Source organism: Falco biarmicus, chromosome 2, assembly GCF_023638135.1.
Source record: "Falco biarmicus isolate bFalBia1 chromosome 2, bFalBia1.pri, whole genome shotgun sequence".
Taxonomy (NCBI): Eukaryota; Metazoa; Chordata; class Aves; order Falconiformes; family Falconidae; genus Falco; species Falco biarmicus.
The window spans coordinates 25128107-25140430 of NC_079289.1; the positions used below are offsets into that span (position 1 = coordinate 25128107).

The window sequence follows — 12324 nt, forward strand, 5'->3', positions numbered from 1 at the left end:
GTACTCATTATCACTAGAAACTCTTGACTTTCTACTGCATCACTTCCTGGGGTTCACTTTATAACCTTAAAAAATGGTAGCTTTCATGTTTTCAGTTTCTTTACTGACATGGTTAACCTCCAGGTACAGAGAGTCGTGATCATCTGTCCCAAGTTTAGGAATAGGAAACTGAAGTGCCAGTCAGGTGTATTCTGTTGCCTTTGTGGCAGGTGGAAATAGTATAATTTGTTTAGCCACACTTGCGTATTGTTTTAACCCAAAGAGAAGAAAAATCTTCCAAATTATGACTTCCCCCTTATGAGTAGGGGGTAGCATATTCCTCTCTAGTTCCTTCTTACCCATGTATTACGAGAGGATATAGTTGAAAGTAGTGTGGAATTAATACTTTGTTATAAAACATTTTCTTTAATGGGAAGTATTAAGTTTTCCTCATACCTGTCAAGTTTACTAAGAAAGAATAATTGCTTTACAGCTGCATTATTCTGCTTGTAAACAAAAATTCTGAAACAATCCATTACGGATTCCTGCACTTATACTTACAACTCCTAACCTGTCAACTGTGTAGTATAGTAATTAGCTAGTTGTTTCAGCCTTGTTTTGACTAAATGTTAGAATCCTTTTACAATGATTCTTCTCAATAGTGAAGTAACTCTAAATACAGTCACATTAGAAAAAGATGTGATGCACTGGAATTCGTCTAAACTTGTGTTTCTATAGTTCACCACAGCAGCCCTACAAATAATTTAAACACCAGTTCTAGTGAGTTTTCATTTACATGTAATATTGAATATGAACCAATGGTATTTTAAGATTTCTGCTACAGAATCCTGATCTATGCCCCCCCCCCCCTCTTTTTTTGTTTGTTTTCTTAATAGTGAAACAAATGTTGTAAGATTAAATGGTAGATTTAGTGGTAGACAAGCACAGAATTTAGAAGAATGTATATATGCTCTTGTTACTGATGTATACTCTTTTATTTTCCAGTTCTTCAATCAGGTCCTCATGCTTGGTAAAACATCCATTAGTGACCTGTCAGAGCATGTGTTTGACTTGATTCTGGAGTTATACAATATTGACAGTCACCTCTTGCTTTCTGTTCTACCACAGCTTGAATTCAAACTTAAGGTAAACATTTCTTATCCTTTCTGTATATTTGAAATGTGTGTGCTTTGACTGTTAATGATTTTTTTATTCATCAGATTATTTGGCATATAAAAATAATTATATGTAAAACATAGATTCTCTGCATTGTTTAAAGGAAAACTAATGAAAGCCCTCAAAAAGAGGAATTTAACTTCAAATATATTAATCTATGGTGCATGTATGTATATGTTTGGGTTGGTGGGGTTTTCTTTGGCTTGTGACTTTCAAGCATAACTTGATTTTTTTTTTTTTTTTTTTTTTTTTTTTTTTTTAATCACTTGAGAATCTGACCTGTTTTGTTCCTTGGTTTACTGTAGTATTTCTTGCGAAGGACTTCAGTATATTGAAAGTACATTGTGCTGCTAGCTGTTCATAGGAGCTACATCTGTTCAGAATAGTGAATTCTGGCAGGGAAAAGTTGGGCTCTGTGTTAATGGAAACTGATGTACTGACAGTTTTGTCCAAATAGAAGGTCCGCAACAGGCGGAAACACATGGTTAGACTCCACAAATATATCTTGTATTCATTGCTGCAGTGACTTTTATGATTTTTTTCAGGCTTATTTCTTATGCCTGAAAGATAGCTGGTGCTAGCTATCTACTTTAATAGGTATTTTTCTTTTTGAATTCCTATCAATCTAGAGTGTCTCCATTGCTTGGAGAAATTCAGTAACAGCTGGTACTCCCTTTATTCTGCACTACTTCTTCCACAGGGTTTCTGTGGAAGTGGGGAATTTGATTAGTTTTGTATCACTAAGTTTGAAAGTGATCTGTTACTAAACTTGAGGGCTAATGTGCAGTAGGCCACTTGTAAATTTACATGTATTTTTATTATTGAGGACAGATTTTAGGTTTATAGAACCTTTGGCCTGTTTTCATTGCAATGTTTATTATCTTAGTGGCTTGTTAATGCCTATTATTTTTTCACTAATGTTGCTAGGCAGGCACACTGCACTTGTTGGATGAGTTGTTTTTTTATGGTTTTATCTTTCCATTCACATTTCTGAAAGAAGTAAAGCTCAGTTTACTGCTCGCCGTCTGTGTCTTAAAAGTAGACCTTTTTCAGCCTTTAATTCCTGTTCCTACAGATGGTGAGCAATTATCATTCTTACTCCAATAAAAAGTGTATTTCTGCAGCTGAAGCTGTTATTCAAGAGATTTAATCTTAACTGCTGCCACATCTTTTCTTTTCATAGCCATAATAGCTGTAACCTTTCAATCTTTAGATCCATTTAAAACTGCAGATTCTTGAATTGTGTTCCTTGTCCTTCACTGATTATCATACTCTATTTCAATATGAACTTCTTTTTTGTGTCCTATTTTACCTTTGGAATCAGCAAGTTCAGTAGCCCAACACTGTCAACCTTTCTTCTTTCCCATGCCCACCCTCTCCCCACCAGGAACAACTTCTGGTCTCTTCCTTCAGCTGGGTGATTTCAGCCTTAAGCATTTCCATGTTTTCTTTGTACTTCTTAATTTACAACATATTCTTTCATGTTTGCATTTCCGTTCTTTGTTTAGTATACTATATTTAGATGATGAATGTGTATTTGTTGCTTCTTGTCTCTTTGATCCTTAGTGTAGTTTTCTCCTTCTGGTCTGAACCATTGAGGGTGGTTCACGTTTGTCATTTGTAAGATCCAGTTTAACAGTGTTTCCAATAGACATGTACATTTTGACAATTACCATCTTACTGCTCTTATTCCTTGGTGTCTTGTTGAACTCGGCACAGTTTGTAGCTGTTCTGAGAGCATAGTATAGCTTATGTTTGAATAGTCTTGTTGCTTCAGGTGTGTGTTCTTGATGCCTTAAGTTGTAAGGACAGATAATATATACTTGTCCTGTTGGCTGTCAAATGTAGCTTGACCTATCTTTTACAGAAAAAAAACCAACACCCTTCTATTTGGAGTAGGATAATTCTGGTTTAAACTCTTGCGACACTGTAACAGGTTGCCCACAGAAGCTGTGGATGCCCCATCCCTGGAGATGTTCAAGGTCACGTTGGATGGGGCTTTGAGCAACCTGGTCTAGTGGGAGGTGTCCCTGCCCATGGCGAGGGAGATGGAACTAGATGATCTTTAAAGGTCCTTTCCAACCCAAACCGTTTTATGGCTCTAAATGAGTTGAGAAGTCTGTAAGATCTTTCTGTGGTTAAAAGGGTATTTTGAAGATGATTGTTCTGAAATATTAATGAAATATGGTCAACCTATGGGTTTTTTTTTATGAGATCAACACAAGTTTGTTCTTTATGCAGGCCTGCCAGTAATAATTAAATACTTTCCACTCCAATGATAGCTGTGGCTTTATTATAAACAACAGCAGCTAGTGTCAAGCATTTTTAATTCAGGTCTAGCTTAAATAGTATGTTAGTGTGTTAAGAAGAGAGTGTAATTTCAATGAAACTCAAGAGTGCTTATGGTAGAAGGCAGCTAATATTTTGCTGCTTCGAATGAAAAGAAACTGGACAGCAGTATCCCTGTTAGCTTGATGAAACCTTTGCTCAGGTGGGTGGTAAAGGAGAAAAATAAGCTTGGCAGCCTGTATTGAAATACGGGGGAGAAGAGATGTCTGAACAAAGGTCAGTTAAAGCTGACGATATAATAACCGGAAACTTCAGTGAGCTCTGTATATCTGCATATCATATCAGAGCTTGACTAGATGATTTTGGCTTTTCTGGGTTTGGTACACAGTATTGTGTCTTTATCCATGCCCATAGTTTGAGCCTTGTATTCTGAGCTCACTTGCTATGGACTCTCTGCTAGCTACTTAAGTAGAAGTTTGTAGGGTATATTTAGGTCGAATGTGTAGTTTCACAGGGAGGTCCAGTTTTTGTTCTATGAGATTGTCTGATTTGGCTTTTGCATATACAGGTGTGATGACAGAAGTGAAGTACTAGGGGCAAATACTCAAATCATACTCTTGGAAGCTGTGGCTATTTCAGCTGCTGAACTGTCAGTTTTGAGGAGTGAAGATGTATCAGAATGGTTTCATCTTGCATGCATTGGACACATGGAAGTGGACATATGATCTGTGTTTTTCTAAGATAAATTGGGTAATTGCTCTCTGTGTTTTTGAAAATGTGCATTTTCTTTATAATTGACTTCAAAAGCAGTGATTAAAAAAAACCACTTTGGCCAGAGGAAGTAGACTTATGGTAGACTTATCTGAGCAAGACACCAAGTGTTCTGGTTCACTTCACAGCTAATGCTGTAAATCTTTTATTTTTATTAAAATTTTTTCATTGTTTATTTCAAATATTTATTAAAATATGTTCAGGTGCAAACTTCGCAGGTTCTGCCTGAATATGAACAGAACCCAGTATTTTGGAACATTTCAGTGAAATTTAATTTAAAAGAAAAATCAGTTTCTTAAAGGATTTTCTGATGTTTTGCTGTAGTTTGAGTCATCTTTATCCAAGAGCTGTTCTTTTTAAATTTTTAATGGTTACTTTCACACAGATGCTAAACAATTTTTGAAATTTTTTTACTGGCCCTATCATGTAAAGGCTCAAGAACAGTGAAGGTCAGCTCAGTAGGGCACAGGACTTTAAAATAAATCGGGAAATAATAATTAGGCTGTTCTGTATAAGAAAAGAATGATGTGACATGGTATTTCCAAAGGCAAATATTATAAACTTGATTACTGATAACCTGGAAAAAATCTCTTTGCTTTTTCTGGATGTCATTTGGCAACAAAGTGGAAAATTACTAGCCAAGCAAGAGAAGATAGGAATTCCTAGAAGAATGATAATATGGTTAAAGATTTCGAAGGATCATTATTGAGAAACTCCATCTGTATGTTCTAATGGTCTACGTGTTTTGGTTCCTGTTAATGAGTACTTAAAGAGAAATACAGTGTAGTTCGTCCATCCTGCCTGCCTTCCTTTTTACTGGAGATGCATCAAGAAGACAGATGTTCTGGTCCTGGAGCCATGTGATTACTGACAAAACCTGTTTGGTGAATGGGATGAGTCCTTGAGGATAGACTTTCCAGCTGTGCTTCTTCCACCCAAAGCAAAATGCTTGTTTGCATGAATTAATTTGTAATAACATTGCTGAGACTTGAGATGTACAAACCAACAGGATGTCCTCTGGAGCAACTTGAAATACTGAGCTGAATATAAAAAGGTACTGCTGCCGATGGAGAAATATTTCTGAGCTGCCTGCCTCTTTGGTTCTGTGCACACATTCCTCCTATGATTCCTCCATCTTCTTGTGCTTGGTACTCCTGGGAGCTTTTTCACTATACTTTATCCTGAGGACAGTAGGTGCTGGAGAATTAAATGTCATACCAACCACCTTGCTGTTATGTTAATATTCATTTCTGGAGCTCAGTGGACTGATGCTACCGCCACCAAGCATAATCAGCCAGTAACTACTTCGAAGTAGATAGAATTGTTCTGTAAGTCTTCTGGTGACAGATCACCTTTAGATAACCTTTTGCCTTTTAGACAAGGGAGGAAAGTGAGTGGAGTTGTCTAGACATGTAGGTGGCTTTTCAGGAATTTTTAGGGCATGCTGAGAACTGATGCACATTTTCTCTGGGAGAATGTGGAATTGCGGTGCTGTTTAGACATGCTGTGCTATCAAGTCTTCTGGACTCTCTCTTGAGTCTGGCTCATCTAAGATGATGGTCTTTGCTTGTCTCATGTGTCAGAGAGATAACTACCATTATCAGGTGCCAGCGGAGGTTATCTGTATGCCACTTTGGTGCTGTCCTCTTAATCACCTCTGCATAAGAAGGAGCTTAGAAGTACATCTCTGGTATGGAGCAAACGACACATTTTGGTTCCATTTAGTACTTGGAAAACGGGGTCTGGTAATTCACTGGGTCAAGTTGCTGAACAAATTGTTTCTAATGCAAAGATTTGTACATAGAATACAGTGCATGGTGTTACAATGCCGTATTGGAAAAACTATCCTTCTGTCTTGGAATACATGCTTCAGTGTGGACATAGCCCTTCTTGATTAAGAAGGGCTCTGCTATCTTTTTTGAGGGTTGTGTGGCTGTGGTGATGAACAACTTAGCCATTGTTTAAAATTCACATGGTGTTGCAGAAACTGGATCTCAGTGCTTCTTTGCTGGAAGCTGTTGGAGTTTCAGTGGTATGCTGCTGTTGGCAGTTCATATGCCCAATGTCTCCAACTACCAACCACTCCAAGTAATCATCTACAAATATCTGTGACTCTGCTTAGTGGGAGGTCATGTCCAGGCGTCTCCCATGAATGTGCTTGGCTTATGGTGAAGCTGTATGCTGCCTGGGCTTGAGAACTATGGAGTTCTGTCTGAGGACAGACCGAAATATGTGAAGTCTGTTGGATGTACTCCTCTTTTACGATTGCAAGGGCTGCCATGCTCCCTCCATAAATTCTAGTTAGAGTGAAGACAGGGGAAAAAAAAAAAAAGGTGCTCTTGGTCCAGATTGTTCCAGTTTTGAGGACCTTCTGTTTTTGAAGGATGATGAAGGCTCTCTGCATTCTTAAGTTGTTCTATCAGGGATTGTTCATGTTTCAACCTGACCTTAGGGTACTCAGTCTCGCAGTATGGGTGTTAGGTGTTTCTCTGATAATGATCCTGTTTCTCTAAACTTCTTCCTGGTATCAGCAACTTTTCCAGTAGTTGTATATTCTGTACATGAAGCAGAATTTCCTTGTAGTGTCTTATTTCTTTGTTTCTAAACATTTTGCAGCACGTTTTGAAAATGAAGTAGTGGTGGTTTCTCTCAACAACCAGGTGAGCTTCACTGAGTAATCTTCTCAGCCTTCCGGCTGGTTGAACTGCCTTGTTCTCAGCCCCTGTGACCGATAGGAGTTTGAGGATGTGAACCAAACATCTGTGACTCATTACCTGGCAGGATCCAAATCCCTTGCTCTCAGTCTCCCTGAACTTCTTTTGTACTCTTCATGACAGGAAGCCTCTCAGTTTATCTTCATGAGATCAGGATCTTATAGAAGTTCTAGACTGTCTCTTTGAGTGGGAAAAATCCGAGGGCTTTCCTGTCACTGACCAAATAAATTTTTGACCATGCATGGAACTTGTGAGAAAGCTTAGGTACCTCAGTAACACTGTTGTGCATATTTACTATTTTGGATCTAACCGGTGTGGCCACCTAGTGTTCAAGCACCTTGCCATTTTGCTACAACCAGTGACCATACAGTTTGGTCACAATGCCAGGTAGTTTTAACTGCTGTAAGAATTGTACATGTTTATTTAGATGAAAAATGAAAGGTTGCTGGCAGTAACTGGTATTCTCTGAAATGTGCAGCTTTTGAGTGCTTTATTCCCTCAGCTGCTTTTTCTGTCCCGTCTGTCCCAAGAATATTTAAGTATGTTTGAAGAGAATTTAAATGCAGTCAGGTTTGTGTAGTGCTGTGCTGCATATCATACAGAAGTGGGCAAACTAGTTATCCTTTTGGGTCTGGCTAGAATTGAGTTAATTTTCTTTATGGCGGTCTGTATAGTAGCGTATGTTTGTAGCTGAAAGTGTTGATGGCACACTGATGTTTTGGTGGTTGCTGCGCAGTGCTTCCACAGGTAAAGGCTTTCATGAGCAGACTAGAGGCAGGGCAGGAGGCTGAGAGGGGACACATGCTCAGCAATAAAAGCAGAGGGGAAGGAGGAAGGGGATGATGTTCATACTCATGGTGTTTGCCTTCACAAGCAAGCACTGTGCATGCTGAGACGCTGCTCTCCAGGAACTGGTGGGACATCTGCCTGCCAATGGGAAGTAGTGAATGAATTCCCTCTTTACTTGTGCACCCAGCTTTTTTTTTTTACCTATTAAACTGTTGTTATCTAGATCCATGAGCATTTTAGTTTTCCTTCTGTTTTCCCTCCTTCCCCTCTTTGTGCAGGAGAGGAGAGTGAGTGAGAGGCTGGGTTGGGTGTTTGGCTTTTGGCCAGGGTCAACTTGCTGCATCTTTATATTTGTAAAGAAAAATCTCGTGTTCTCATGTGGCAGAAGAGGAGTAATGTTAAACTCTTAACACTCAGTGAGAGCTGTGTCAAGTCATAGTTACTACTTCTGGTTGTGGTGTTTTAGGGTTTTTTTTACCTAATTTTGGAAAGAAGTCTCTGGGATTAGCAAGGGAACACACACTGAAATTCATCTAATTTAATCTCTTCTGAGGATCAGTCATTTGTACCTGGTCTTGGCATTTTAAGACACTGTGTTTAGAGATCTAGCATTGGCACAGAAGCATTATTGGTGTAGGAGAGAACAGATGTAAGAATGTATTGTTGTGTGGGTCAGCTTGTAAAGGAAGCTGATACTCCTTCACTCACATTTGAATTTTAGAGATTTGTATTACTGAAACTGAATACCACTTCAGTGTTCAGGAGAATGAAAAGCTCACAAATAGATTATATAGGAAATAATCATAAATGGTTTTTATTTTATCATCTTGCTAAGCCAATATGATGCCATGAATAAAACCAATAAAAATGTTGCCTTCTGTTATTGTGGCGCTGCCTTTCTTCCTGGATATGGTAATTAAATTTTTTGGCAAGTTTCAGATCATGTGTCTGCTTCTATTCCCAAACTCCCCCAGATCTTCAGTGCTGCCTGTTTTTTTGGACTTGGTAGTGATAACAATCTGACCAACTTAGCTGTTGTTAGTGACAGACCCTAATATTTTCTCAGTAGAGCAGCTGCCTATGTGTTAGGAGCATGTATGGGGAAATGAGAACATCAGTGTTCAGCATCAATTTTTATTGACAAGTCATTATGCAACCATGTTAGGCATAAAGAGTGCTGGGTCATACCTAAGAAAAGAGGTGAAGTATGTGACTCTTCAAGTAGGGAATGTCTCATAGGGTAGAGAAGGATTAAGATTTTTTTCAGTTTGATAACCTTTTTTTTTTTCTTGTTTTTTTTTTTTTTTTTTATTGTTGGTTGGTTGGGTTTTGTTTTGGGTTTTTTTTTCTGCTGTTTTTTGGTTTTCCTCAGAAAAAGTAGTAGAGATTAAAGTAGAACAAAGGAGACAAGACTGTAGCAGTGACACATTCATTTAACAAGAAGTACAGGTTGATTTTTATACCTTTAGGAGCTTATTTAAGAATGTTTCAAGGAGACCAATATCTGGGCCCAAATTTAGGAAGTACCAAATAATACTCTTGATCCATAATCACAAATATTCATTGTTTCTACAAACAAGACTAGAAACATGCGTGGGTTGTCATATAATTGGATAAGTGGCTAATACAGTGAAAACTTCTTCTGCAGCTAATTCATTAAGGATGTCTTTGTTGGGGTTTTTTTTAATGCCTTTTTGCTTTCTTCTATATTTCTGGCTGTGTAATTAAGTAGTTGAATTTTTAGTGTACTCCTGACTCCTCCATCCCAATCCTTCCCCACCCTCTGGGGTGTCTTGCTCTGGATCTGTGATGGTTACCTAGAGAAATTCAGAGATTCTTAATGTTTTCAGTACTTTGTTGGTTTAAGCAGGTGTAGGTGGGATGTGAGTAATGGCGGTTGTACTAACGTAAGCTACAAAAAATTTTAAAATTTGTAAGCATGAGGGCACAGAATGAGAATTTTGTAGCATAATGAACCTTAAAAGCTGAAACTCATCAAGAAAAAAGATAGTTACTACAGATAGGAAAAGGAGGTTGTAGATGGCTTTCAGTAATGTAAATCTGAATTTTAGTTGGAAAAAATAGTCAAATGCAGACAAACATATTAATATATTTACTGTTAATGCTGCTAATAATACTAAAGTGTATTTGGAAGAATTAGTCTTTTTTAGTGTAATGTATCAGTGTTAGATTTCTTCGTTCTTAACTTCTCCACCTCTGTTACTTTAAAGATTTTACAAATGCTTTTACTGTTCTTGGGGAGCTGAATTAAAAGGGCATACTGGGAAACTTCAGCCCATTTATGGTATTGAGTCAGGAGAAATAGTTGGTCTTTAAGACTGTGGTGTATTAGAGAAATCTGACAGCTACATCGTGCTCTTACTACTTATTCACATTCAAAAGATGATGTTGAACTAATAAGAATGTCAAAGATGGTAAAAAAGAACAGTATTTTAAACAATCCTTGTCTTTATTACCAGAAAAAAAAAAAAAGACTGAAATAATAAGCAGTGAATAATGTCTAGTAAGTATAAACTAATTTTTAGCTACTCCCTTTTCAAAGAAGTGTTGCAGCCAGTTGTTCTGGTTTTCTTTAATAATCGAAAGAAAATTTGGTGAACAGTAAATACGTGCTAATTGCACAAATGTTAGCACACATTTTTGAAGTATGTATTAAGCTTCAAATGCTGTGTGTTTTATTAAACAAGTGTAGTGCAAACCAGTGAAAATAAAAAAAAATTGAAAAAGGCCTTGTTTTATCTCTGTCAGTCCTAATTTTAAATATGAAAGAAAAGTAGCTGTTGTAACTCAGCATTTTTTAATATAGGCTTAAATACAGGACCAGATCCTTTTGCATCTCAAATCTTGGGTACTTCATCTGATGTTCTCTAAAAACTTGTTTTCAGAAAACTTCTTTTTTTTAACTAAATGTTTGCACATAAAGGTTTACAGTTCTCTAGAATATTGCTTAATTACAAACAAATGTAGAATGAGTTTTGTGGATTTTGTGTTGTATTTGAATTTATGTATGTTTGTATAGGCACATATCAGATTTCCTGACAGGATCAGTAATCTGTAAACGAGGGTTAAAGATGTATGTTTCTTGTGTTTTTCACTAGGCTTTGTTCACATTGATTTTTGTCTCTAAGTGTTTTTTTGTTTCTACTGCCTTTATTATTTTGTCTTCTCCCAATAATAGCGAGGGTTTTTTTTCTTGAGATATACACATTTGTGTACAAGAAAAATCTGTTAAGCTGTATGATGATATTTCTAGAGGTGTGTAAGTATACTAGTGTAGAAGCTGTACAAAACAGACCTGTTTTTCTGAGGTTTGCGGGGTTTGTTTTATTTTTTAATTTAAAAAAAATAATAAATATGTTCATTTTCCAGAGCAATGATAATGAAGAACGCCTGCAAGTTGTAAAACTTCTAGCAAAAATGTTTGGGGCAAAGGATTCAGAGCTGGCATCTCAAAACAAACCACTTTGGCAGTGCTACCTGGGGAGGTATGTGCTGGTTTACTTCCCTTCCTGGGAGGGGAAAAACATTCAATGAAGTATAATTCAACTCTTTTTTTTTTTTTTTTTTTTTTTTAAAGTGACACAGCTGAGCATGAGTTCCCTCTTGCTGCTTTATCTGAAATCCAACAGATAATGTTAAAGTGATTATTATATACACATCATCTGTATCTGTGATTCTGCAGAATGAACAATTATAAATAATCTTTTAGTTCTTTTTTTTTTTTGCAACAATCTTTGTGGCCATTGTCAAGAAAAAGGAATAGTTTATTTTAATATAAAAAAGTTTATTTTAATTTGAAAAATAGTGAATTTATTTTTTAAAAAGAAATTTTAATTTCTTCACAAATGAAACTATTCAATGATGGAATAATCCTAAAACAACATCAAATGACATTTGTAGCATCAGGTGATAATAGAACCGGTTTTGAGGCTTTTATTTACAGTATTTGTGTACTGGTTAAAATTTTTTTTTAATGGTAGGAGTGCATTAAAAGAGGTATGCAGTATTTATAATGCTGCAAACACTTAGTCTTTTGGTTTTGAAAAGTTTTGCCAGTTTGAGATAGAAAATATAGTGGGAGCTTATAGTCAGGAGAAAATTAAGTATGGATACTATGATGAAAATGTTTTTTACTTGAGTAAATGAGGACAAACTCTATAAAATATTATAAATGCAGTAGTTTATAACTGGTTTTGATATGATTGAATGCATGATTGAATTTTGATATGAATGAAGTCCTGAAATAAATGCTGCTTTTAAAAGTACAGGGAATTTAACTGAGGGAAGGTCTTTTGCTTGGAAGTATATAACTATTTAAAACATTGCATCTCATAAAAAAATACTAGATGTAATTGGGCCCAAAGGAAAATGCTTCATTGTCTTATAATGTGAAGCAGTGTGAATACATGCAATCTGTTTTTCATAATTACTGTTTTCAACTAGTTATGAATCACATACGTGTATTTACTTTTTTCAGGGATTTTAACTAAGCTGTAATAGCTGTGTTATGAAAGGAACCATTCTTAAAATCTCTTGATTTTGAAAACATAGCTGGTGTTCATTAAAAGTTATTCCTTAAAACCTC

General features: G+C 36.5%; 1 protein-coding gene across 4 annotated transcripts in view; it reads left to right on the forward strand.

The window, feature by feature from the left end:
- PDS5B (PDS5 cohesin associated factor B) overlaps nt 1-12324 on the forward strand; it is a 115289-nt gene that overhangs the window by 39721 nt on the left and 63244 nt on the right. For all 4 annotated transcript variants that reach the window (XM_056328131.1, XM_056328134.1, XM_056328133.1 and 1 more), the window contains exons 8-9: nt 985-1125; nt 11109-11224. In XM_056328131.1, coding sequence (XP_056184106.1) covers nt 985-1125; nt 11109-11224 — 257 coding nt within the window. The remainder of the gene's footprint in view (nt 1-984; nt 1126-11108; nt 11225-12324) is intronic.